Raw genomic sequence first — 20,253 nt, 5'->3', positions numbered from 1 at the left:
CTCCCCGTGATGCGGCTGATGGATCACGTGTTCCTTCACCTGTCCTGAATCCCGCCGGTTCAGGGGGCATTCAGTGGATGCCTCTGTTGTCCACTGTGAGGTCTGTTGGTTTGCATGCGAAACTAATGCAGTGGTTGGATGATTAGAACATTCTTTGGCATTTAGAACATTCTTCTAGTTAATTGGGGCACATCCTGATATTTTCCCAGTTCACAGGGGCCGTTAAATCATATAATAGAATCATAGAATAATAGAGTTGGAAGGGACCTCGTGGGTCATCTAGCCCAACCCCCTGCACTAGGCAGGATACTCCCAATTGCTCATCTACTGTAACCTGCCACCCCTTTGCCTTCACAGAATCTTGGATAGCTTCATTTCCTGCAGCCTTAAACAGATCGAGGGCCACGTCATCTTCCGCCTGGTGCTCTCCCATTTGCTAATTGGTCCAATATCCACGTAGCTCACTTTCTACGGGCACTGGCTCTAGTGTTTATTGCTTTTGCAGAAACCCTGTTGTCATTGTACAGAGTTTCCATCTCAGTTTCCTGGATAAGATCTCTTCCCTGGCTATTCATGAGAACTCCCACTAAAGTTGGCAACACTACCTGGAACACCCACTGCCTCTGGTTGGGAAGGGGAGAACAGGTAACCAGGCACGGTTCTTTCAGAGCTTCCTTACCCTTGCCTACCTCACAGGGTGCCTGTTGTGGGGAGAGGAAGGGAAGATGATTGTAAGATGCTTTGAGGCACATGAGGCCTGGTGGGTGACCTTGGGCTAGTCACAGTTCTCTCTGAGCTCTCTTAGTCTCACCTACCTCACAAAGTGTATGCTGTGGAGAGAGGAAGGGATGGCAATTGTAAGCCGCTTTGAGACACCTTCAGGTAGTAAAAAGCAGACCTCCAGCCTGTTGTGGGGGAGGAAGGGAAGATGATTGTAAGACGCTTTGAGACACATGAGGCCTAGTAGCTGACCTTGAGCCATTCACAGTTCTCTCAGAGCTCTCTCAGCCTCACCTACCTCACAGGGTGTCTGCTATGGGGAGAGGAAGGGCTAGCGATTGTAAGCAGCTTTGAGGTGACTTCAGTTAGTAAAAAAACCGGGTCCGAAAAAACTGCTGCTGCTTCTTGTTCTGAAAACCGACAGGATTACCGTAAGTCCACTGTGACCCGACAATGCTTTCCACACACACGTGTGAATGGATGCCACCTTCAAATGCTCTGATGAAATGAATCCTGACTCATGAAATCTGCTGCTGGCATAAATGCTGGCAGTCGAAGATGCGTGGCATTCGTTTCTTCCCTCATGTGGCCTCAGCCACACAAAGGAAATGGGGAAAAGCAAAGCACAAAGGCAGAGGGGACGGCTTCCTCCAGGCACCCCATAACCTCACCCTGCCACTCAGAGCAGCTGTTTGTTCCCATAGGATGGGAGGGGCAAAGAAGAACATGACCTCTGGCCAAACCCAGGGAAACACAAGAGAGAGAGGGGGGGGGGCTGTGCCATCTGCCTCTCAAGGGCAGCTTTGAAAGCTGAAGGGTTAAACCCTTATGGGACCCCCCCCCCCTTCAGCACAGAGACAAATGAATGATTTGCTAAGGAACGGAGGAGCGCAGGGCACAGCTGGCCGCAGAGGACTCAGCCCTCCGTGAGTTCCCACGAGGTGCCCAGCTGCTGAGGCACCCAGACAAGCTGGACGGATGGCAGTGTGGATGGGGGGGGACGGTGGTCCTCGGCCTGCTGGCCTGGTGGCTCAGGAGACGCATCTTAAGCAGCCAGGGATGGTCGCGGTGGATCCTGGAGGAGGAAGTGCAGGAGCCCGGCCTGAGGGGGAAAGGAACCAAGTGGGCACTTGTAGGGGACTGCCGGCTGATCTTCACGCCCTCCGCTCTGGCCCTGGCTTTGCTCAAGCACCTCGGCAAGTCGGCCTACCTGGAGGCCCAGCGATGGTCCTGGAGGACGTGGCCAACCTTGCAGACCGCCAAGCAGCTCCTGTGGCCCCCGGACCAGCTGCTGGAGATGGCCAGAGACCATCTCCAAGTAGCCGACGGTGGCCTCGTCGCCTTGGACTGGGTCGTAGGGCCAGGGGGCGGAAGCAGGAAAGGGTTTGTTGCCGCCGGGGCCACGGTACTCCTGGTCGTGCCCAACGCGGCAGGCAAGATCACCAGGAACCTCTGCCAGTTATGCCGGCTGGCCCTGGACAAAGGCCACTACCCGGTCATCTTCAACAGGCGAGGCCACAACGGCTGCCCATTGACCAGCGTGAGGCTGCAGCCCTTTGGTGACCCGACGGACCTGAAGGAAGCCGTGACGTACATCCGCTTCCGGCATCCGACCGCCGTGCTCTTTGCCGCGAGCGAAGGCTCCGGCTCGGGCCTGCTGCTCTCCTACCTGGGGGAGTGTGGCTCGTCCTGCGATGTCCAAGGAGCCGTCTGCGTCTCCCCCTTGCTCAAGGGCCAGGACTGGTTCGAAGCTGGCAGTCCTTGGTTGTGGGAATGGAGCCTGCTCCTGTACCAGAAGACCGTCATCAGCAGGTGGGTGTCCCCCAAGCCCCCTTGGTGCAATGGCTGGGGGGGGGAGGGGGGAGGGCTAAGAAAGGTCACAGCTGCTTTCCTCCCACCCACCCCTGCTGTTCACAAACACTGCAGAAGGTTCCGATTATAGTCAAGGGTGCATGAAAACACACATCAAAATGCAAACTTGTTCTCAAATTTAACCTGAGCCTTGTTGTTGTTGTTGTTAGGTGTGTAGGCGAAGTGCAGGGCAATAATTGTGTGCTGTGAAGTGGCAACCGATTTACCCTGACTATAGGATCCTGGGGCTTTCGAGGCAAGAGATGAGTGGAAATAGTGACCCTTGCCTGCCTCCAGGTGGCAAATACAGACAAAAGGGTTTCTCGAAGCCCGAAGGTTTCAGGGGTTGAGAAAGGCTGCTTTGAGGCAGGGATCCGGTCACTCATTCTGCTACTTTTCTGCTTGTGTGTTTGAAATTGTGGCAGCCCTGATTGCTGCCTGCTCTGTGAGCCCTCCTTACACACTCCCCTCTCGCTTTCCCTGCATTTGTTTGTGGCCCAAAGTCCTCTTTTCCTTATCCTGACCCGGCAAAGACTCTTCAAACAAGGCCGGGGCCGTCCCCAGAGCCACCCGCTCCAAGAGGGCCTCACGAGGGACCAGAGCGGAAAGTGTGCCAGACACCACGGACAGTTGTGACCACAAGGACTTGGCCCAATCCCCTTTTATAGTTGTCCATGCTTTTGTCACCACTAATTCTCTGCACGAATTTAAAAGGGGTTAGATCCATGGAGGAGAGGTCTGTCAAAGGCTACTAGCTCAGCTGACTAATGGCAACCTCTGTGTTCAGAGGTAGAGAGCCAGTGTGATATAGTGGCGAAGCAGGGATTTGGTTCCCCACTCCTCCACAAGAAGCCAGCTGGGTGACCTTGGGCCACTCACAGTTTTCTTAGAGCTCTCTCAGCCCCACCTACCTCCCAGGTGTGGGGAGAGGAAGGGAAAGGTGTTTGTAAACCGCTTTGGGACTTCAGGAAAAGTGGGGTATAAAAAACAAGCCCTTTTTCTGAATCCCACAGGCAGCCAGCTGGGTGATTGTGGACCAGCTGCAGTTCTCTCAGAGCTCTCTCAGCCCCACCTACCTCACAGGTTGCCTGTTGTGGGGAGAGGAAGGGAAGGAGTTGGCAGCTCCTCTCAGAGTCCTTAAGCCTGTTGACCCCTTCCTGCCACCCTTGCCATCCTGCCTCCGCTGTGGCTTCTCCTCTGCTGATCCAGCAGGGTCTTCCTTCTGCCCTCTTTCTAGGCACGCCAAGGCCCTGAGGGAAGTTGTGGACATGGAAAAGGTGCTCGGGAGCCACTCGCTGCGGGAGTTTGAAGACGCCCTCTTCTGCTGCGGGAAGAGCCGGCCTGTCACGTGGGAAACTTACTGGGCCTGCAACGAGCCCCTGCGGGATGCCGACGACGTGGCTGTGCCGGTGCTGTGCATCTGCAGTGCGGACGACCCGGTCCGAGGGCCTCCTAGCCAGACCCTCCCGTGGGAACTCTTCCGCACCAACCCTCATTTCTTCCTGCTCTTGGCACCACACGGGGGCCACTGCGGCTTCCTTCAGAAGAGAGCCTGCTCGTCTGCAGCTTCTTGGGGGAACACAGTGGCCCTGGACTATCTGGAGGTTTTGGCCAAGTTCTTCCAGGCGGAGGAGGGGATGGGTGACGGGCTGTGCCGGAGGCGCTCGGTTGCCCTGGACCATCATCGTCAAGGACCTCGTCAACACGGAGACACCTCACCAGCCGCCCTCGATTTCCAGGAGAACTTCTGCTGGCAAAGGTCCTACACTCACTGAGAACTGGTGGAAACCGGAAGGGACTGGAAGGAGGGCCATTTGTCACCTGGGTGCTCTGCACCAGGTGCTTCTCTGTGCAGTCTTAGGTGGGGTTACCAGCTGCCCTTCCAAAAAAGCCTTGGAGAGCTGCTGCCAGTCAAAACCAGTCACCACTATCCTGGAGGGACCAGCAGTCCTTTTTAAAAATAACGTCCTTCTCATCCCATCTTCCTCCCCAATGGGGACACACAGGAACTTGCAGCATTCTCCCCTTCTCTGTTTTATCTTCACAACAACCCTGTGAGGCAGGTCAGGCTGAGAGTGACTGGCCCAAGGTCAGCTTCTAGGGCAGTGTGGGGATCCAAAGCCGGGTATCCCCGATCCTAGCCCGAGCCCCCTGGCCCTTGCGCCGTGCTGGCAGCTGTACCAGGGAACTCTCAGAAACAACTGTTAGTCTATTTTATCTGCCAGGGTGTCTGTTGTGGGGAGAGGAAAGGGAAATTGAATGTAAGCCGCTTGGAGACTCTGGGTAGCGAAAAGCAGCATACAAGAACCAACTCTTCTTCAGTAATCTCAGGGCTCTCTCAGCCCCACCTACCTCACAGGGTGTCTGTGGTGGGGAGAGGAAAGGGAAGGCGACTGTCAGCCGCTATGAGACTCTTTCGGCTAGAGGAAAGCTGCATATAAGAACCAACTCTTCTTCTATTTCAGTAATCTCAGGGCTCTCTCAGCCTCACCTCCCTCACAGGGTGTCTGTTGTGGGGAGAGGAAAGGGAAGGTGATTGTCAGCCGCTTTGAGACACCTTTGGGTAGAGAAAAGTGGCATATAAGAACCAACTCTTCTTCGTTTTATATTTTTGATCCATACCAAATGAGACAGAGATGCTCTCATTAAACCTGTGATGCTCCTATGATCAACCTATCAACCCCTGAGAATTTAGCAGGAACCAAGGTCCTTCCAGATGTGGCAGTTCAGGGAGTCTTGATCACAGGGGGAGCCAGCTGGGCCTGTATAGGTCAGCCTCCCACATTTAAAACCATCACCGAAACCAAGCTGCCCCTTCCGCGTTGTGGCCCAATCAAAACAGACGCGCCGCGTACTAAAATTACTTTATTACAGCTCATTTGTTTTAAACATCTCCTTTGCTATGATACAAAGGATACTTACAAACAAAATATTACATAGGGCCCTCTTTCTCTTTGTTCCCCCCCCCCCAAGAACTCGATAACAGCTTTAAATGCACAATCTATACAATTAATACAGGTTATTATATATGAGCTATTACGTAAGTCTGAACCAGAAGAATACCAGAATACTGACGAGAATATGGTACAACAGAAGCCCCACCGTATAGTCCATGTGGGAGATGCACACCTGTAGCAGCGGGGGTGGGGGGAGGGAGAGAAGCAGCTCTTCTGCCACGCCAGCGGCTGCCAAGTTAGCCTACTTTTACACTTGTGTGCACACCCCCCAATTTGGAAGAAGGGCACTTCTCAAGAGCCTCCAAAGTCATCATCCCCACCTTCCCCGGGTGACCCCGGCATGCATGATTTGAGCCCTGTTTATCCACCTGATAGCTGATTCACCAACACAGGCAAACATCCCACTGACAAAAGGAAATTCTGAGAGAAGATGGGCCTGAAGAGAGCTCGCACAGAGAAATGAGCTCTGCTCAACTTCAATTCCAAGCTGTCCCTCAGTCTGTCTCCTTTCCAGCTTGACAGGCCAGGATTTGAAACTGCTTCTTCTCTGTTCAGACTGCAGGCTGCTCTATCGGCTGGGTTAGGAGGCTCACCCCTGCCCCCCCCCCCACCAGTGCTTTAAAGGACTTTTCAGAAATTAGAAGGCCAGGACATGGGCGGGTCAGAATATCTGAGCACATCCCTTCACATAGAAACCCTGTATGCCGGCTAAAATACCCATTGCAGCATGTGTGCGTGAGATTCTATAGAGCTCAGTTTGCTTTCAAATCTCAGCTCTTCCCATACCTCAAAAGACCCCCCCCCCCATGGATGGTTCAGATTCACTGGAAGCGGTGGCATCACCTGAAGGAAGGGGTGGCGTTAAGAGAGGGCTACCGTGCCAAAGCCGGTGGGGGGCAGCTATAAGGGAGCATCCCCTCCTTTGTAGCCCCTGGACAATATTTTCGCCTTAGCTGCTTCCTTGCTTTCGATCAATTGACAGTTTATGCACTTTTATAGTTGACGGTCAAAAAACAAAACAAAACATGGTGTGATAAACTGCAAACTGGAACCAAAATTAAAGAGATTGAAAGGGAGAGGGTTTTTTTTAAGTAATGTCTATTGTTTTTTGTAAATATACAACTCTTGTGCAAAATTGGGGGGGAGGGATAATCAGATCCACACTAGAAAGCCGAAAGGGTGGGGGATTAATCGTACAAAATTAATAAATAGAACAGCTGGCTGGCAGAATAAGTCAACCTGACTTACAAAAAGTTGTTATTATACATTCAAGACGCTTTTTGTACCCCAAGGAGGGAGACACTTCCGCTGAAGCTGTGTGAAGTATTGTCTGTTAGAAACCAAGTGTTATTTTCATCTTAATCTTCACAATACAAGCAAGCTTTATTATTATTTTTTTTTAACGCTGAATGTACATATTCACATTTCACACATTTGACGGATAGGCCTTAATTTGAGGGGGAAAAAGACGCTCAGGACCTCACTTGCTTTTATGGTTAAAACCAACATTTCTTTTTCTCTTTTAAAACCCTGCTTTGTCATAAATCCATTGCCACTTGTGTCTTGCTGCCATATGGTTAGTGACCCTACTTCTCTGGGAGGAACGTAAGCAAAGTACTTCCAGCCAGTGAAGGGTTAGCTAAAGCACAAAACTTTCTTCCAGTTTGGGCAAAAAGAGCTTCTTCCATGTATGGAGCATGTGCCGTAGCTGTGAGAACATTCCTACATGAAATCTGCTCCAACAGAGAGATGGTTACTGGTCAGGGGCAATTTGTATGTTCTGAGTTGAAAAAACAAAGGGAAAAAGTAAAGTAGCAAGATGGGAGGGATGGAGACAATAATCTTTTTTTTTGGGGGGGGGGAACCACAATATGCTGATACACACACACAAATCCCTGCACATGCATACTACACACTCCGTTTTCTCTCCCTGTGCCTCTCATTCTCTAGCCCAGGGGTAATCAACCTGTGGTCCTCCAGACGTTCATGGGCTACAATTCCCATGAGCCCCTGCCAGCGTTTGCTGGCAGGGGCTCATGGGAATTGTAGTCCATGAACGTCTGGAGGACCACAGGTTGACTACCCATGCTCTAGCCCATGCTTTCTCAACCAGGGTTTCATGAAACCCTGGGGTTTCTTGATGGCCCTAGAAGGGTTTCCTGAATGGGAGCTAAATTTTTAAAAATAGTTTTAAAATCCGTTAAACACTTATCGGGTGAGTACCATACGTGGTCATATCAACCCAACCATGCCTGCCAAAATGGCCAGTGATGGGCCTGGAGGGGCCCCGGGGTGGGCGTGTCCACAGCTCTGCTTCCCAACCATATTCTGCATGATCAAGCCACTTCTGGGGTTTCTCGAAGCCTAAATGCTTCAGGTAAATTAACATGAGGTAATGGTAAATTAACATGAGGAAGGCTACTCTTTTACAGTTTATGCGCCAATATGAAGCCTATTGCCTTCAAAGACCAAGGACACACATCTCTTTTCCCAGCATGTTCAAGTGACCCTCAGCATAGGTGAGCTGCAGCAGAGACCGGTTCTGATTTCCTAGAACCCCCCTCTCAAAGCCTCTATGGCAGAACTGACATCTATGTTCAGTGGCTTACAGCTTATTACTTCTGACGCCTAGATCAAGTAAGCATGAGAGAGTCAGCTGGTGGAGTTTGCACACAGCCCTGTGTTGGATTCCCGGGGGGGGGGGGGAATGCCTCCTTCCAACATTTAACGCAGACAAACATAAAGGCAAAATCTGACATGTCCCTGAAGTGAGGTCCATAAGAAACCAAAACGTGTACAATCAGCAGCAGTTAAGAAGCAGATCTTAGTGATTTTCTCCTTGTCTCCATGCAATTTTCAACCTATTTCGACAGCACAATACTAATAAGTGAAAAGCCAGCTCTCTGGAGATCAGTGACCTCGAGCGCAAAGGCTTTCCTTTGCACGGCTGCTGCTTGCCAGGGCACCAGTCCTAATGAAGAGAGGGGTGTTTTGCAGCCAGGGGTTGAATGGCTGTGTTTTGAGCTAGGTAAGGAAAAGGACTCTGGGGAATGGTAGAGGACAGGAAGGCCTGGAGGATCATTGTCCATGGGGTCGCGATGGCTCGGACACGACTTCGCACCTAACAACATAACAAAGGAAAAGGCATGCCGTGCAGCCCCTGCCCCAATGCAGACCAGTCATCTGCAGGGACCCTCCTCAGGATGGATGGAATACCTCGCTTGCAAGCCCTGTTTGCTCTGCCCCTTTCTCTTGCTGATGCAGCCTTTTCCCCACCGGAGTGCCTGTTTAGCCAAGGTTCTGGGCTTTCAAGAGAACTGCAAGCTAAGAGCAAAATGGCCATTTTGCTCTTAGCTCTCGCTGCGGTTCTCTTGAAAGCCCTTTCCCCAGAACCTTGGGTAAACAGCCACTCCGGTGGCACACTGAAAACATGCCAAGACAACACCAGTCATCTACACTGACTGTGAGGTTGCAGAGCTGATCATTCTACATTCATCCTGGCAAAGTCAGCAACATCTCCTTTGGAAGAGGATGCAGCAACGTCCTCAGGAAGGGAAAACAAGCCCAAGGATTCAGCTGGAAGAGTTTGAGGCGGACCTCCCCCCCCCCCCCCGAAAGCCCCAGGTTTTTTGAGCCTGTGGGCACCTTTGGAATTCACAGGGAAGTGAGCACAGCTACGAAATTTGGCTGCTCCAAGCAGTGGAGCCGTCCGGAAAACTGCAAAGTGACAGAGACATGAAAGAAATCCAAGTGCAGGGGGAGTAGAGTGGGAGAACAAAACCAACGTCCCGGGGGCAGTTGATGCCCATGTTATTTTAATCTGCCCAGCCAATTTGATCTCCATGGGCCAATCAGAAACCTTGCTTGGCAAGTTCCCCACTTGGCCCCACCCGTTTCCTAAAACCACTAGTTGGTAGGTGCCAAGAAAGGAGTCAGCAGCCACCGTGACACTCGTGAGCCCCACCGCACGGGTGACTCCAGTCGGCTGGCAACCTAAGTTCATATCCAAAGCTAATGAGGAGCACGGCTACCCGGACAGCAGAGGGGAGGTCAGCTTCAAATCCACCTCCAAAGCACTACCAGGTATGCAACAGGCTGTCAGCAACTCCTAAGAGCCCAATTTGTATGTCTTGACACCCGTTCACACATATATAAGGAGGCGTGCAAGAGCATACAAAATATATACGCAAATGAAAATCCATCTATAACCCCCCCTCCAGATTTATTACACCTGTGTGTATGGGTTTATGGTAGGCTGTGATCTACAGCAGGGGTAGTCAACCTGTGGTCCTCCAGATGTTCATGGACTACAATTCCCATGAGCCCCTGCCAGCGTTTGCTGGCAGGGGCTCATGGGAATTGTAGTCCATGAACTTCTGGAGGACCACAGGTTGACTACCCCTGATCTACAGAGCCTACTGTATCCCTGGGCTTCCGAACTGAAGGCACTAGAAGAGTCTGTACAGAAAGCAAATCACCTGTTGAAATTTCCCTTTGCTGTATTGACTGCCCATGGCTAACATGAAATGGACAGCGGGAGCTGCTTTTTGGTGGATGTTTTGGAAGCCAGTGTGGTGTGGTTAGAGGGCCGGACTAGGATCTGAGAGACCCAGGTTCAAATTCCCGCTCTGCCAGGGAATTTTGTTGGGAGACCTTGAGCCAGTCGCTCATGCTCAGCCTAATCTACTTCAGAGTGGTGAGGATAAGCTAGAGAATGAGATGTTCTGGGAGAAAATGGATATAAATAGTTCAATAAATAAAAGAGTTTCAGAAACAGAAACAAGCAAACGAAATGGGATGAGCACAGAAGCCACCCAGCCAAGAAGAGGACAAGAAGAGTTTGCTCCCATCATGAAGATGTTTGTGATTGAGAGCTCAAAGCTGAGGAGAAGGAATTTTGAACTTTTTGCTGTGGTTTCCTTCTTTTTTGCCTGCCGCCTGACACAGACGCTTCCTCCACAGATTCTACTATGGAGGGCAATAATGTTCAAAAACACAAAATGATCATTCAACAAATGGAAAATGTGCAGATCTTTTGACATCCTCTGCAATTCTGAGAGGAATTCTGCTCTGGACCAACTGGTATGCCAGTGTAAGAGCGGCCGAGGGGAAAACCCAATTGTAAGGCCCTAAACATCACAGGGTTCCTGGATGAGGTCGCCAGGTGCTTGCGAGAGAGAGAGAGAGAGAGAGAGAGAGAGAGAGAGAGAGAGAGACGGGAGTAACAAGCTTCCTGTACTTGGCAGGCCATAGAATCTGGGTCAAAATAAAAGCAACATCGTTTTGGACATTTTGTTTCAGGAAATCAAAAGGCAACAGGACAGAAAATGCCATCCCAGAGTTCAACATGGAAATGAATGAAACAAGCTAGCAATTTTGGGGAGAGGGATGCAAATGAACTGCAACATAAATCCTCAAACATCTCTCCAGTTTGCAAACTGATTCAGAAGAGACTTGTCTCTCTCAGGAAGGAGGCTACCAGTTTTCACACACCTCCATCACAGATGGAGGTGAGTTCCGCTTGTCAATTGCACCCTAAGGTCTCATTCTTAAAGGAAGCCTGAGCCAGCAGCGAACTTGGCATGCTCAGATCTTCCTGCGGCTTCCTCCCAATAAGACATCCATCCACGCACACGCCACATACAAACCATTTAGACCAATTAATCTGAATCAGTTTTCGCAAACTATTTTAATTAAAATATTAATTTATTGAAGAGTCCAGGGTCTGGCAAGTGATGATGTACATGGGGGGGGGGGGAGAATGGTTACACCACAATTCTTTTCAGTAGAAGCGCTAATATTGGAACTGACATGGGGGGGGGAGGGGAGGCAGGAGTTAAAAGCCTCTGCTTTCACACAAAACAAGATGATAAAACCAGGAAATCTCCAGACCGACATTTCATCATAAACGCAAGCAAAAGAATGAAAAGCGCTGGGGACATCAAGGCCACCCCACTTTGTTGCTCCCCGGGTGCATAGGCATGTGCAAGCCCCCCCCCCCCCACGTTCTGGGTTAGCACCATGTTCTTGATGCAGTTCTGCCTAAGAGGAAGAGAGCCCAGAGGTTCAGGGGATTCAATTATGAGGGGTTTCCAAGTTCTAAAACTTTCAGTGTTCATTTCCCCCTGCCTCTTTTTCCCACCTTTGACAAATAAAAAATTAACTGGTTTAATTTGACTTGAAAGATATACCAATTACAAGGCGTGGCCAGAAATGAAAGGGTGTTTGTCAACCATTCTTGTAGAAATATACAACCTGGGATATAAAGCCTTCTATATCTCTGCCAAGACACACCCTACCCTGAACTGAAACAACTGTGGGCAGCTCAACATTAAAGGCCTTCTTCTCATCCCACCAGTTAGGTGTTGATTTGGGTTATGGGCCCAGTGATATGATCAATCAAAGAGCTGGAGGATGGGGGGGGAAGAGTCTGAAAGTTAAGGATCTGGAGTGGTGCTTAATTTAGCTAATTAAAAAAGTCACACTGGTTAAAAAACTGAGCAGCAGTGTGACACACATTAGAGTATTTTCTATACAAATATGTCACATGGACAAACATTCAGAAAAAAACCTTGCATTTTTGAGCCCTATAGATGTGTTAAAAGGCAAATCCTAGAGTTAGTAGCTAGTGTTTTTTTTGTGTGTGTGTGTTTTGTTTTAAGTGTGCAAGGAAACTACTTTACAACGATCGCCAAGTGGAGCAGCCCACGAGAGGATTTTTTTTTCAGGGAGGGGGGGGGTCACTCTCTGCCCAAACTGCTTTCATTTTAACCCCTGCTGATGCCACAGTGCCACCTTCTCAGCCCTTGGCATCACAGGTTCCAAAGATTCTGAGCATACAAGGGCTTCCCACCTCAGAAAACCTTATTTTGCAGGCTCTCCCGGAATCCAAGTGCATGTGGGATCTCCCTGGAAGCAAAGGCTCTGGCTGAGAGGTGAAGAGAGGTGGTCGAGCAAACCCAGCAGCCATGGCATCATGAGGAATTCAAACCAAGGATGGGGGGTATTGTGTGCGTAGCAAAGGATCTACAGAGGCAAACCAGGGGTTAGTCAGCAGCTGGGAGAGACACTTGTGGCTCCTGGCTCCCTGTGGCAACTAAAACACTCAAAATAGTTGGCTGGCTTTACATGTAAACAAGAAACTGTGGCAAGCCCAAGAAGGTAACGTAACTGGCAAATGTAGTGTCAGAAGGAAAGCCTCCTCTCATCTACCGATGGCTTGTTTTGCAATACCTCTGGAATTTTGGATTGGCCACCGGCAAGCTTCCAAAGAACACGGCAGGCGAACCGGGGTGTCCTGCAAGTTGTTCTGATGCTTCACTAAGATGAGATGTCACAGTATTAAGTCAGACAAGAGAACGCCTCCCTGACCCGACTCTTCCCTCCCGCATCTGCGCATGACACAGCCCGCCCATGTGGGGCTGAACCGGAAGTAGGCATTGGGGCGGGGGTGGTTCGCTAGTGGCGGCCCTCTTCCAAAGGCCTGCCTGAACAACTTTACCATTTAGTGCAAGACAGAGAGAGAACATGCGCTGGCGGGTGGAGAGCCTGTGCCGCCTCGCTTCCCCAGCTTCTCTCAGCAGGCAAAGTCCTCCTGGGCCACTCTTGCTCTGCACTTTCGTTTGGTCCCTTCTTAGCAAGAGGCCAACCCTGACCAAGGGGGAGGGGGCACAGATAATCACAGAGAGGGAGAGCCCACAAGGCCAGGGCAGGCAACTCTTGGCTGGGCTAATTCCCCCCTGGCATCCCCGCTAAAGGAAAGGTGATCCCAGCCTTTCCTACCCTAATTCCGGAAGGCAGGGAGCCATCCTAAGCCGCTGGGAAGGACTGTCTCGCCCCCGCCGCTGAAAAAGCCACCCTCTCTCCACACTGCCACACCGCCTCCTTAAAAACAAAAGGGTAAGAGAACTCTGCAGCCAAATACTATGACATCCCTGTTAGTAAACCCAAAACAACGCTTTCCCGAATGAATGCGCTCGCCAGCCTGCACCCAGAGTCCGCGCTGCTCGTGCCGGGCTCCCGGGGAGGGTGTCTGTTGGCAGTTTCGGCTGGCAGGCAGCTCCAGTGGCATCACCACCCTCAGGGACACGCTGGGAGTTATTATGTATAAGACATGTGTGACCCATTGGAGATCTGCGAGGTGACACTTGTGCTCCTGCTCATGCCCTGCTCCGTCCGGCCCCCGGAAGCTGTCCGCCTCAGAGCTTGGGGGCTGTTGCGGACTCCCAGGGAACTGCCACGGGGCACTGCTTGCATGGGCCCCGAGGGATGACCCCATGGCTGGGGACCACCTTGCATTGGATGGCCCCATGCTTGTGGCGGGCCACCCATGGGATGACCCCAGTGGGGTCCTGTGCCCCCAGAAGGATTGTGGGACCAGCTAGAAGCTCCCGGGTAGCTGTGGCTGAATGCCTCGGGAGAGATATTCGAAAGAACCATGTTACTGAAGCCTAGCCTCATGCTCTCTGAATCAAAGGCCTCTATTTCCCGGGCCTGGCGCTCCAGCAAGCTTCGGATCCGTTCGGTGCGCTCATTCTGTAATGCCAGCATCTCTTCTTCTATCTGTACGGAAGAGAAATTGGGGAGGGGGGCGGAGAGAGAACAGGAAGGATGACTTAAGCACAGGGATTCCCAAACGGCATGGCAGGGTATACTAGCAAGCTAGGAGAAATAAAGCTATTAAGTCATCATGGCCCGAAGGACCAGGACGCTGCGTTTCTACACGTGCGATGCCGAACATACCTGATCTCACCGCTCCTAGCACAGTGACATGGCAGAGACAAAGCAGAATTACCTGCTTGCCAAGAAGAATGCCTAGTGTGGACCTGCATGATTCAGTGCTCTGGGTACTCGTATCTTCCCATTGGCAGGAGTGATTCTCACCAACAAGAGGGGGCAAGGCTTCTTTGTCTGCAGCTGGCCCCTTAAGACACTCTGGATGCAATCGTTCCCTGGGGAGGAGCACCTCCCATTTTAACTCACACACCAGGCACTCCACCACTACCTGTTCTAGCCTTTAATGTGGCACTCAACTAGATCCCTGAAATGCGGACAACACCAAGGTGGCAGAGTTCTTGCCACGGGAGCCTGACCTCTTGGGGGGCCATTCTGTCCACCGAGCGACTTCCCTGGGTGCAGCTGACCCTCCCTGCCTTTGTTCAGCAAGGCCCTGACAACCACAGGAAATGCCGCAAGGGGCACAGCCACAAAGAAGGGGACTTAGGGAGACCTACCAAAGATTTACCTGGCCAGGGTAATGAATCTCCAGAATACAATTTTCACTGTGATGCATAACTGCAGCCATCCAAGCCCTCCTAAGCAGATCTCAAGCGTAATTAGCTCATGCAGCTGTTGCAGCCTTTAAGTCAGGGGTAGTCAAACTGCGGCCCTCCAGATGTCCATGGACTACAATTCCCATGAGCCCCTGCCAGCGCTGGCAGGGGCTCATGGGAATTGTAGTCCATGGACATCTGGAGGGCCGCAGTTTGACTACCCCTGCTTTAAGTTTTGCCCTGGTCCCCTTGGGTGAACATCAGATGAACCCAAGGCTCAGTTTCCCTGCCACCCCACTCCCTTTTAAAGCCACTTCATGTACTGGTGGCAGAAAGTTCTCTCTTGCAACTTGCCAACTGCTACAGAGCACACCCTTTTGGGGCTGCAAACAGACTAAGTGTAGCTGTGGTCTTCATGCCCCGTTTTGCAGGGGTTTCTGGAAACAAAAGGCTGGGTTATGAAGAATTCCCTCTAGCCCAGGGGTGTCCTAACTGTGGCTCTGCAGTTGTCCAAGGACTACAATTCCCATGAGGCCCTGCTACCTCATGCTGACAGGGGCTCATGGGAATTGTAGCCCATGGGCATCTGCAGTGCCACAGTTTGGCCATCCCCTGTCCGATCCCACCCAGGCAAGTGTTCTCTTTGGGTACCTCAAGGTGGTATTTAGGAAGAGTAAATGATGCAGCCGTCTCAAAACAGACCAGATGCTGCTTGTTCCCAGCAGGGCAAACAGCAATCCCCCTGAATACTGACCTACCAGACTCAGGCTAATTGTACACGCCCAGTCACACTCGGAGATTATTCAGAAAACACGGCAGCAGAACTGGGTGTGGCTGCTTCTCTCCTGCCAGGAGTTGACATCAGGTCTTTCTAAGGTCTTTACAAGACAATTCTAATTATTCAGTGATACCTGAGCTAGACTATAGGACAGCCCCACAGCAACACAACCTAAACCATGATGAACTTGTATGTGAAATCTCTGCACTCCACCAGGCAGGCCATGTACTCTCTTGGCTATGCAATATATCAGAATGAAATAACTTGTTTTTACCCAAAGCCCAGCTTTAGAGATGCAGAGGGGGCTTTAATGCAAATGAATTTTTTAACACATGCTGGTTTCTATGCGATATGAGCTGCACCATCCAGCCCCTGCATTTTCAGAACGAAAAATGCACGGGTCAGGACTGAGCGGAAGAGAACAAAAAAGACAGTCTTGGGCTGCTCTCCGAAGTAATCCAGTGAGGACTGATTAAGCCACATTTTGGATATGCTATTCACCTCCTGTTCCTTTACAATGGGAACGGGAGGCAATGGGTTCTTGGAGACCGCCTGCCGCCAGGGGTCAGAGCCTGCACTTTACACGGGCAGCAGAAACAACGGGGTACGTATGTAGTAGTCCAATGGTGGAGTGCCCTCCTGGCTCCCCTTGGAATGGTATCTGTGCGGTGAGCTTTGTAATGCTGCTGCCATTGGGAATGGACAGAAAAGAAACTTGCCAGGGGCTCCAGGGGAATTACCAGTGTGTCCCGGCAAATGAAAATGGCGGTGCGTGTATGAGAGGACACTGAATTGCTGGCAACGTCAGAATTACACAAAATTAATCAAATGTGTGAAAATAAAAAAGGGATGATGAACATTTCCTCAATCTGCATCCACTCTATACCCTCTTTATATACTTTGGTTTTAAGGGCCTGGGGGTTTTATGGGGATATATTTTTATGTCCCAGGAGGAAGGCAGGCTATAAATCTAACAACAACACAGTGTATAGAATCCAACATTTTCTCAAAGTCTGAGTGCAGAATTGGTTTCCGCACGAAGAACTCACATACCTTGTCCTGTTCCCATGTTACAGGGAAAGCAAAGAGAATCCTAGAATCACAATTGTTCTTTGTATGTAAAAAGGTAAAGGTATCCCCTGTGCAAGCACCGAGTCATGTCTGACCCCTGAGGTGACGCCCTCCAGCGTTTTCATGGCAGACTCAATACGGGGTGGTTTGCCAGTGCCTTCCCCAGTCATTACTGTTTACCCCCCAGCAAGCTGGGTACTCATTTCACCGACCTCGGAAGGATGGAAGGCTGAGTCAACCTTGAGCCGGCTGCTGGGATCAAACTCCCAGTCTCATGGGCAGAGCTTTCTGACTGCATGTCTGCTGCCTCACCACTCTGCGCCACAAGAGGCTCATTCTTTGTATGTACCCTGAGCAATTTTCATGTTACATTCCATGCACGCGCAAATTCCCACCACCTGACCATCCCGAAACGCCAGAGCAGCAAACTCGGCTGCTGCGCTCTCGGCTTCGTCTGCAATCGTACCTTCTGCTCCAGGAGCGCCCTGCGCAGAGACACCCGCTGCTCCAGTTCACGCAGCTCCCGGTCATGCTGGGCCTCCGCCTGCATCTTGATTTTACTCTGGTAAGCGTTCAACAGCTCCAGTTCCTGCTGCAGCTGCATCTTGAGAACCTGGCACTCTGCTTCCTGCGCCTCGTCCAGTCGCAGCTGCAAACAAAGATGGAGATGGGTATGCGCTGCTCAGGCAGCTGCTTGTGACCCTTTCCAGGAGGGGGTAAGGAGAGAGAGAGAGAGAGAGACAGAGAGAGAGAGAGACAGAGAAAGCAGCCACCATTTGTTGGGCTAAGTTCAGAGCCCTGCCTGAACTTCCACAGTTCCGCAGGGCCTGCAAGAGGGAGCTCTTCCACCAGGCATTTGCTTGAGGCCGACCGACTCGGAACACCTGCTGGTCCCCCAGACGCCTGCCCATGACTCTCCCAAAGTTACTGTTAATTGTTATTATATTATAATTGTGGTTTTGTAATCTTTTGATGTCTTTTGAAAGTTGTTTTGATGTTATAGTCTGCATAATGTTTCATGTAAGTTATAATGTTCTTTGTAAACCACCCAGAGCTGCAAAGAAATGGGCGGTATATAAATCTAAATAAGAAAGTAAGTAAGTAAGTAAGTAAGTAAGTAAGTAAGTAAGTAAGTAAGTAAGTAAGTAAGTAAGTAAGTAAGTAAGTAAGTAAGTAAGTAAGTAAGTAAGTAAGTAAGTAAGTAAGTAAGTAAGTAAGCAAGCAAGCAAGCAAGCAAGCAAGCAAGCAAGCAAGCACCGCAGAGGTTTGAAGCAGGATGGTTTAGTGATGCTATTGTGGATAGGAAAGGCCTGAAAAGCCACCTGTCCGAAGCTAATTCATGAGTCCCCTGCTCTCCAAAGGCTCTGCAGACCTAATCCTTGGACCCTCCCTCCATTCCTGAATCGTCACTGGGTGCATGAGCCACTGTCTCCCCCTTTCAAGCACCCATACGCTCAACCAGCAGGGTTGGGAACTGTGTTTTTGGGAACTCACTGCTTGCGTGGAGAGCATCTCGTTGATGCTGTGGTCGTACTGCTCGGCTAGGATGGCCAGCTTCCGGGTCTGCTCCTCCTTGAGCCGTTTCAGGACGGCCTTGTGCTCGCTCTTTGGTGTGGTCTCCAGCAGGTGGTTCCGCAAGGCTTTATACTGCCGGGTCTGGATCTTGCAAGTATCCTGGAACTGCTTCTTTATCTGGAGCTCTTTAGACTAGGATTGGAGAGGAGGCAAACGAGACACATCAGGAGAGAACGCGTATTTACTTCCTTAATTTATACTGTGTCTTTCTCATGGAGGGTCGAGGCGGGTTAGAGAGCTTCGGTCAACACAATCAAGAGGATGAGACGTCTAATAAGCAATGTAACGTGACTAGAATCAAGCCAGCGCTGAGAAAAGGTTTGCCTTCCGGTTACAATTTCTTTGATGTGAAAGCTCCCTCCCCTCTCCTTGCCCAGGGAACTGTTGATCACCAAGACTAGATATGTTAACTGCAAGTAGGACTCCCAGCTGGACATCTGGCAAGATCCTGCTGGCCCACCTGCTGCACGCCAAGAGTTCATTTGCACAACAATGCAAGGCTGTCAAAACCATTACAAAATGACCATTATTCCCACAGAAGGCTGACATGAGGCAGCACAAGCGCACAAAGTGACTGACAGAAGCAAGATCTGATTCTGCTCTTGGTTCTAATGGTCTGTGTGAAAACACTTGTGTGTCCCGTTCCCCCCCCCCCCTTGACCCTGGGTAGGCATTCTTAGGGCTTTAATTGCTGCCAGACACAACAGAAGTGCTTACGGGAACAGTGGCAGACTTTGCTTAACTTTAGCTAACTTGCTTTGGCCCACTGCCCCTCCACCCAGTTGCCAGCTATTGAGCAGGGACCATGACAGTTGTCAAACTGTGGTCAACCCACAGCCTTGCCACCCACAGTGTCAAGAACAGTGATTGGTCCTTCCCTCCAGCAGGCCACAATTTGACCTACTTGCATGAAAGTAAGTTTTTAGCATGCTTGAAAGCAAATGAGGATGGCTGGGTGTGTCAAATCGACAGGAGGGTGCTCAGTTGCCTACATGGGTGCAGAACTTTAGTACAGAATGCAAAAAGCCCAGCTTACAATTAGCAACATGGGCCCTGCAGTCTCCCTTGCCATACCTGGCAGCCAACGACAAAGCACAAGCATGGCCACACGACCGCCACGGGCTGCTGCCCCTTCTGCCCACTGTGGCTTTAACGACCCTGGCCACCGAGGGTCTGGCGATTTCCCCAGCCTCATCAGTGGAGAGGGCTTCCTGCTCACAGGGGCCCAGAAGTACCTTGAGGCTCTTGGGCTGCTGCCGGACCTCCATGACGTGCTTGCGCCTCAACTCTCGCTCCCGCCGCTTGTTGTACTCCAGCTGGTTGGTGAGCTCCGTCTGGTGCTGCAGGCGGATCAGTTCGCAGCGCATCTTCTGGATCGTGCTGAGGTGCCGGAATTCCAGCTCTTGCATGGACTCATGCTGGCGCAGCAACATGGCGTGCTCCAGATCCTTCTGGGTCTGCCTCTTGTTTAGTTCCTGGGTCACAAACAAGCAGCTGTTAGTGCGTCACTGAAATATGTGAGTATGTGTGTGTCGGGGGTTCACAGCAGGCCCATCTTGCCCAACATCCTCTCCCCTAAAGCCACCAGCCAGAGGTCTCAGAGAAATGCATGAGGAAGGTGTGATGGACCTCCTTGTTGCTTGGCCCCAGAGCCTTCCATTTCACCTTCAGAACTATCAGTAAAGGTAAAGGTATCCCCAGTGCAAGCACCGGGTCATGTCTGACCCTTGGGGTGACGCCCTCTAGCGTTTTCATGCCAGACTCAATACGGGGTGGTTTGCCAGTGCCTTCCCCAGTCATTACCGTTTTACCCCCCAGCAAGCTGGGTACTCATTTTACCGACCTCGGAAGGATGGAAGGCTGAGTCAACCTTGAGCCGGCTGCTGGGATCGAACTCCCAACCTCATGGACAGACAGCTTCAGACTGCATGTCTGCTGCCTTACCACTCTGCGCCACAAGAGGCTCTCAACTATCAGAACTATCAGTAGAGAAGGGATTAGCAATTCCCTGGGTATGCAAGGAAGAGCC

General features: G+C 51.0%; 2 protein-coding genes across 2 annotated transcripts in view; one reads left to right on the top strand and one right to left on the bottom strand.

The window, feature by feature from the left end:
• Window positions 1-64: 64 nt before the first annotated feature.
• On the top strand, window positions 65-5,540 carry ABHD15 (abhydrolase domain containing 15). Its single transcript, XM_077312682.1, is given in 3 exon segments — window positions 65-1,713; window positions 1,715-2,532; window positions 3,809-5,540. Coding segments are annotated over 3 exon segments (1,371 nt in total). The 5' UTR covers window positions 65-1,698; the 3' UTR covers window positions 4,347-5,540.
• Window positions 5,541-11,215: 5,675 nt separating this feature from the next.
• The window catches only part of TAOK1 (TAO kinase 1), a 62,005-nt gene continuing 52,967 nt past the window's right edge, over window positions 11,216-20,253 (bottom strand). Inside the window, exons 17-20 of the mRNA XM_077312672.1 lie at window positions 19,460-19,699; window positions 18,144-18,356; window positions 17,116-17,298; window positions 11,216-14,090 (exon numbers count right to left, since the gene is read on the bottom strand). Of these exons, the coding sequence (XP_077168787.1) occupies window positions 13,629-14,090; window positions 17,116-17,298; window positions 18,144-18,356; window positions 19,460-19,699 (1,098 nt within the window). The 3' untranslated portion in view covers window positions 11,216-13,628. The remainder of the gene's footprint in view (window positions 14,091-17,115; window positions 17,299-18,143; window positions 18,357-19,459; window positions 19,700-20,253) is intronic.

This window comes from Paroedura picta, chromosome 15 (genome assembly GCF_049243985.1).
Source record: "Paroedura picta isolate Pp20150507F chromosome 15, Ppicta_v3.0, whole genome shotgun sequence".
In the NCBI taxonomy this organism is placed as follows: domain Eukaryota; kingdom Metazoa; phylum Chordata; class Lepidosauria; order Squamata; family Gekkonidae; genus Paroedura; species Paroedura picta.
This window is presented reverse-complemented; position numbering and strand designations above follow the sequence as displayed.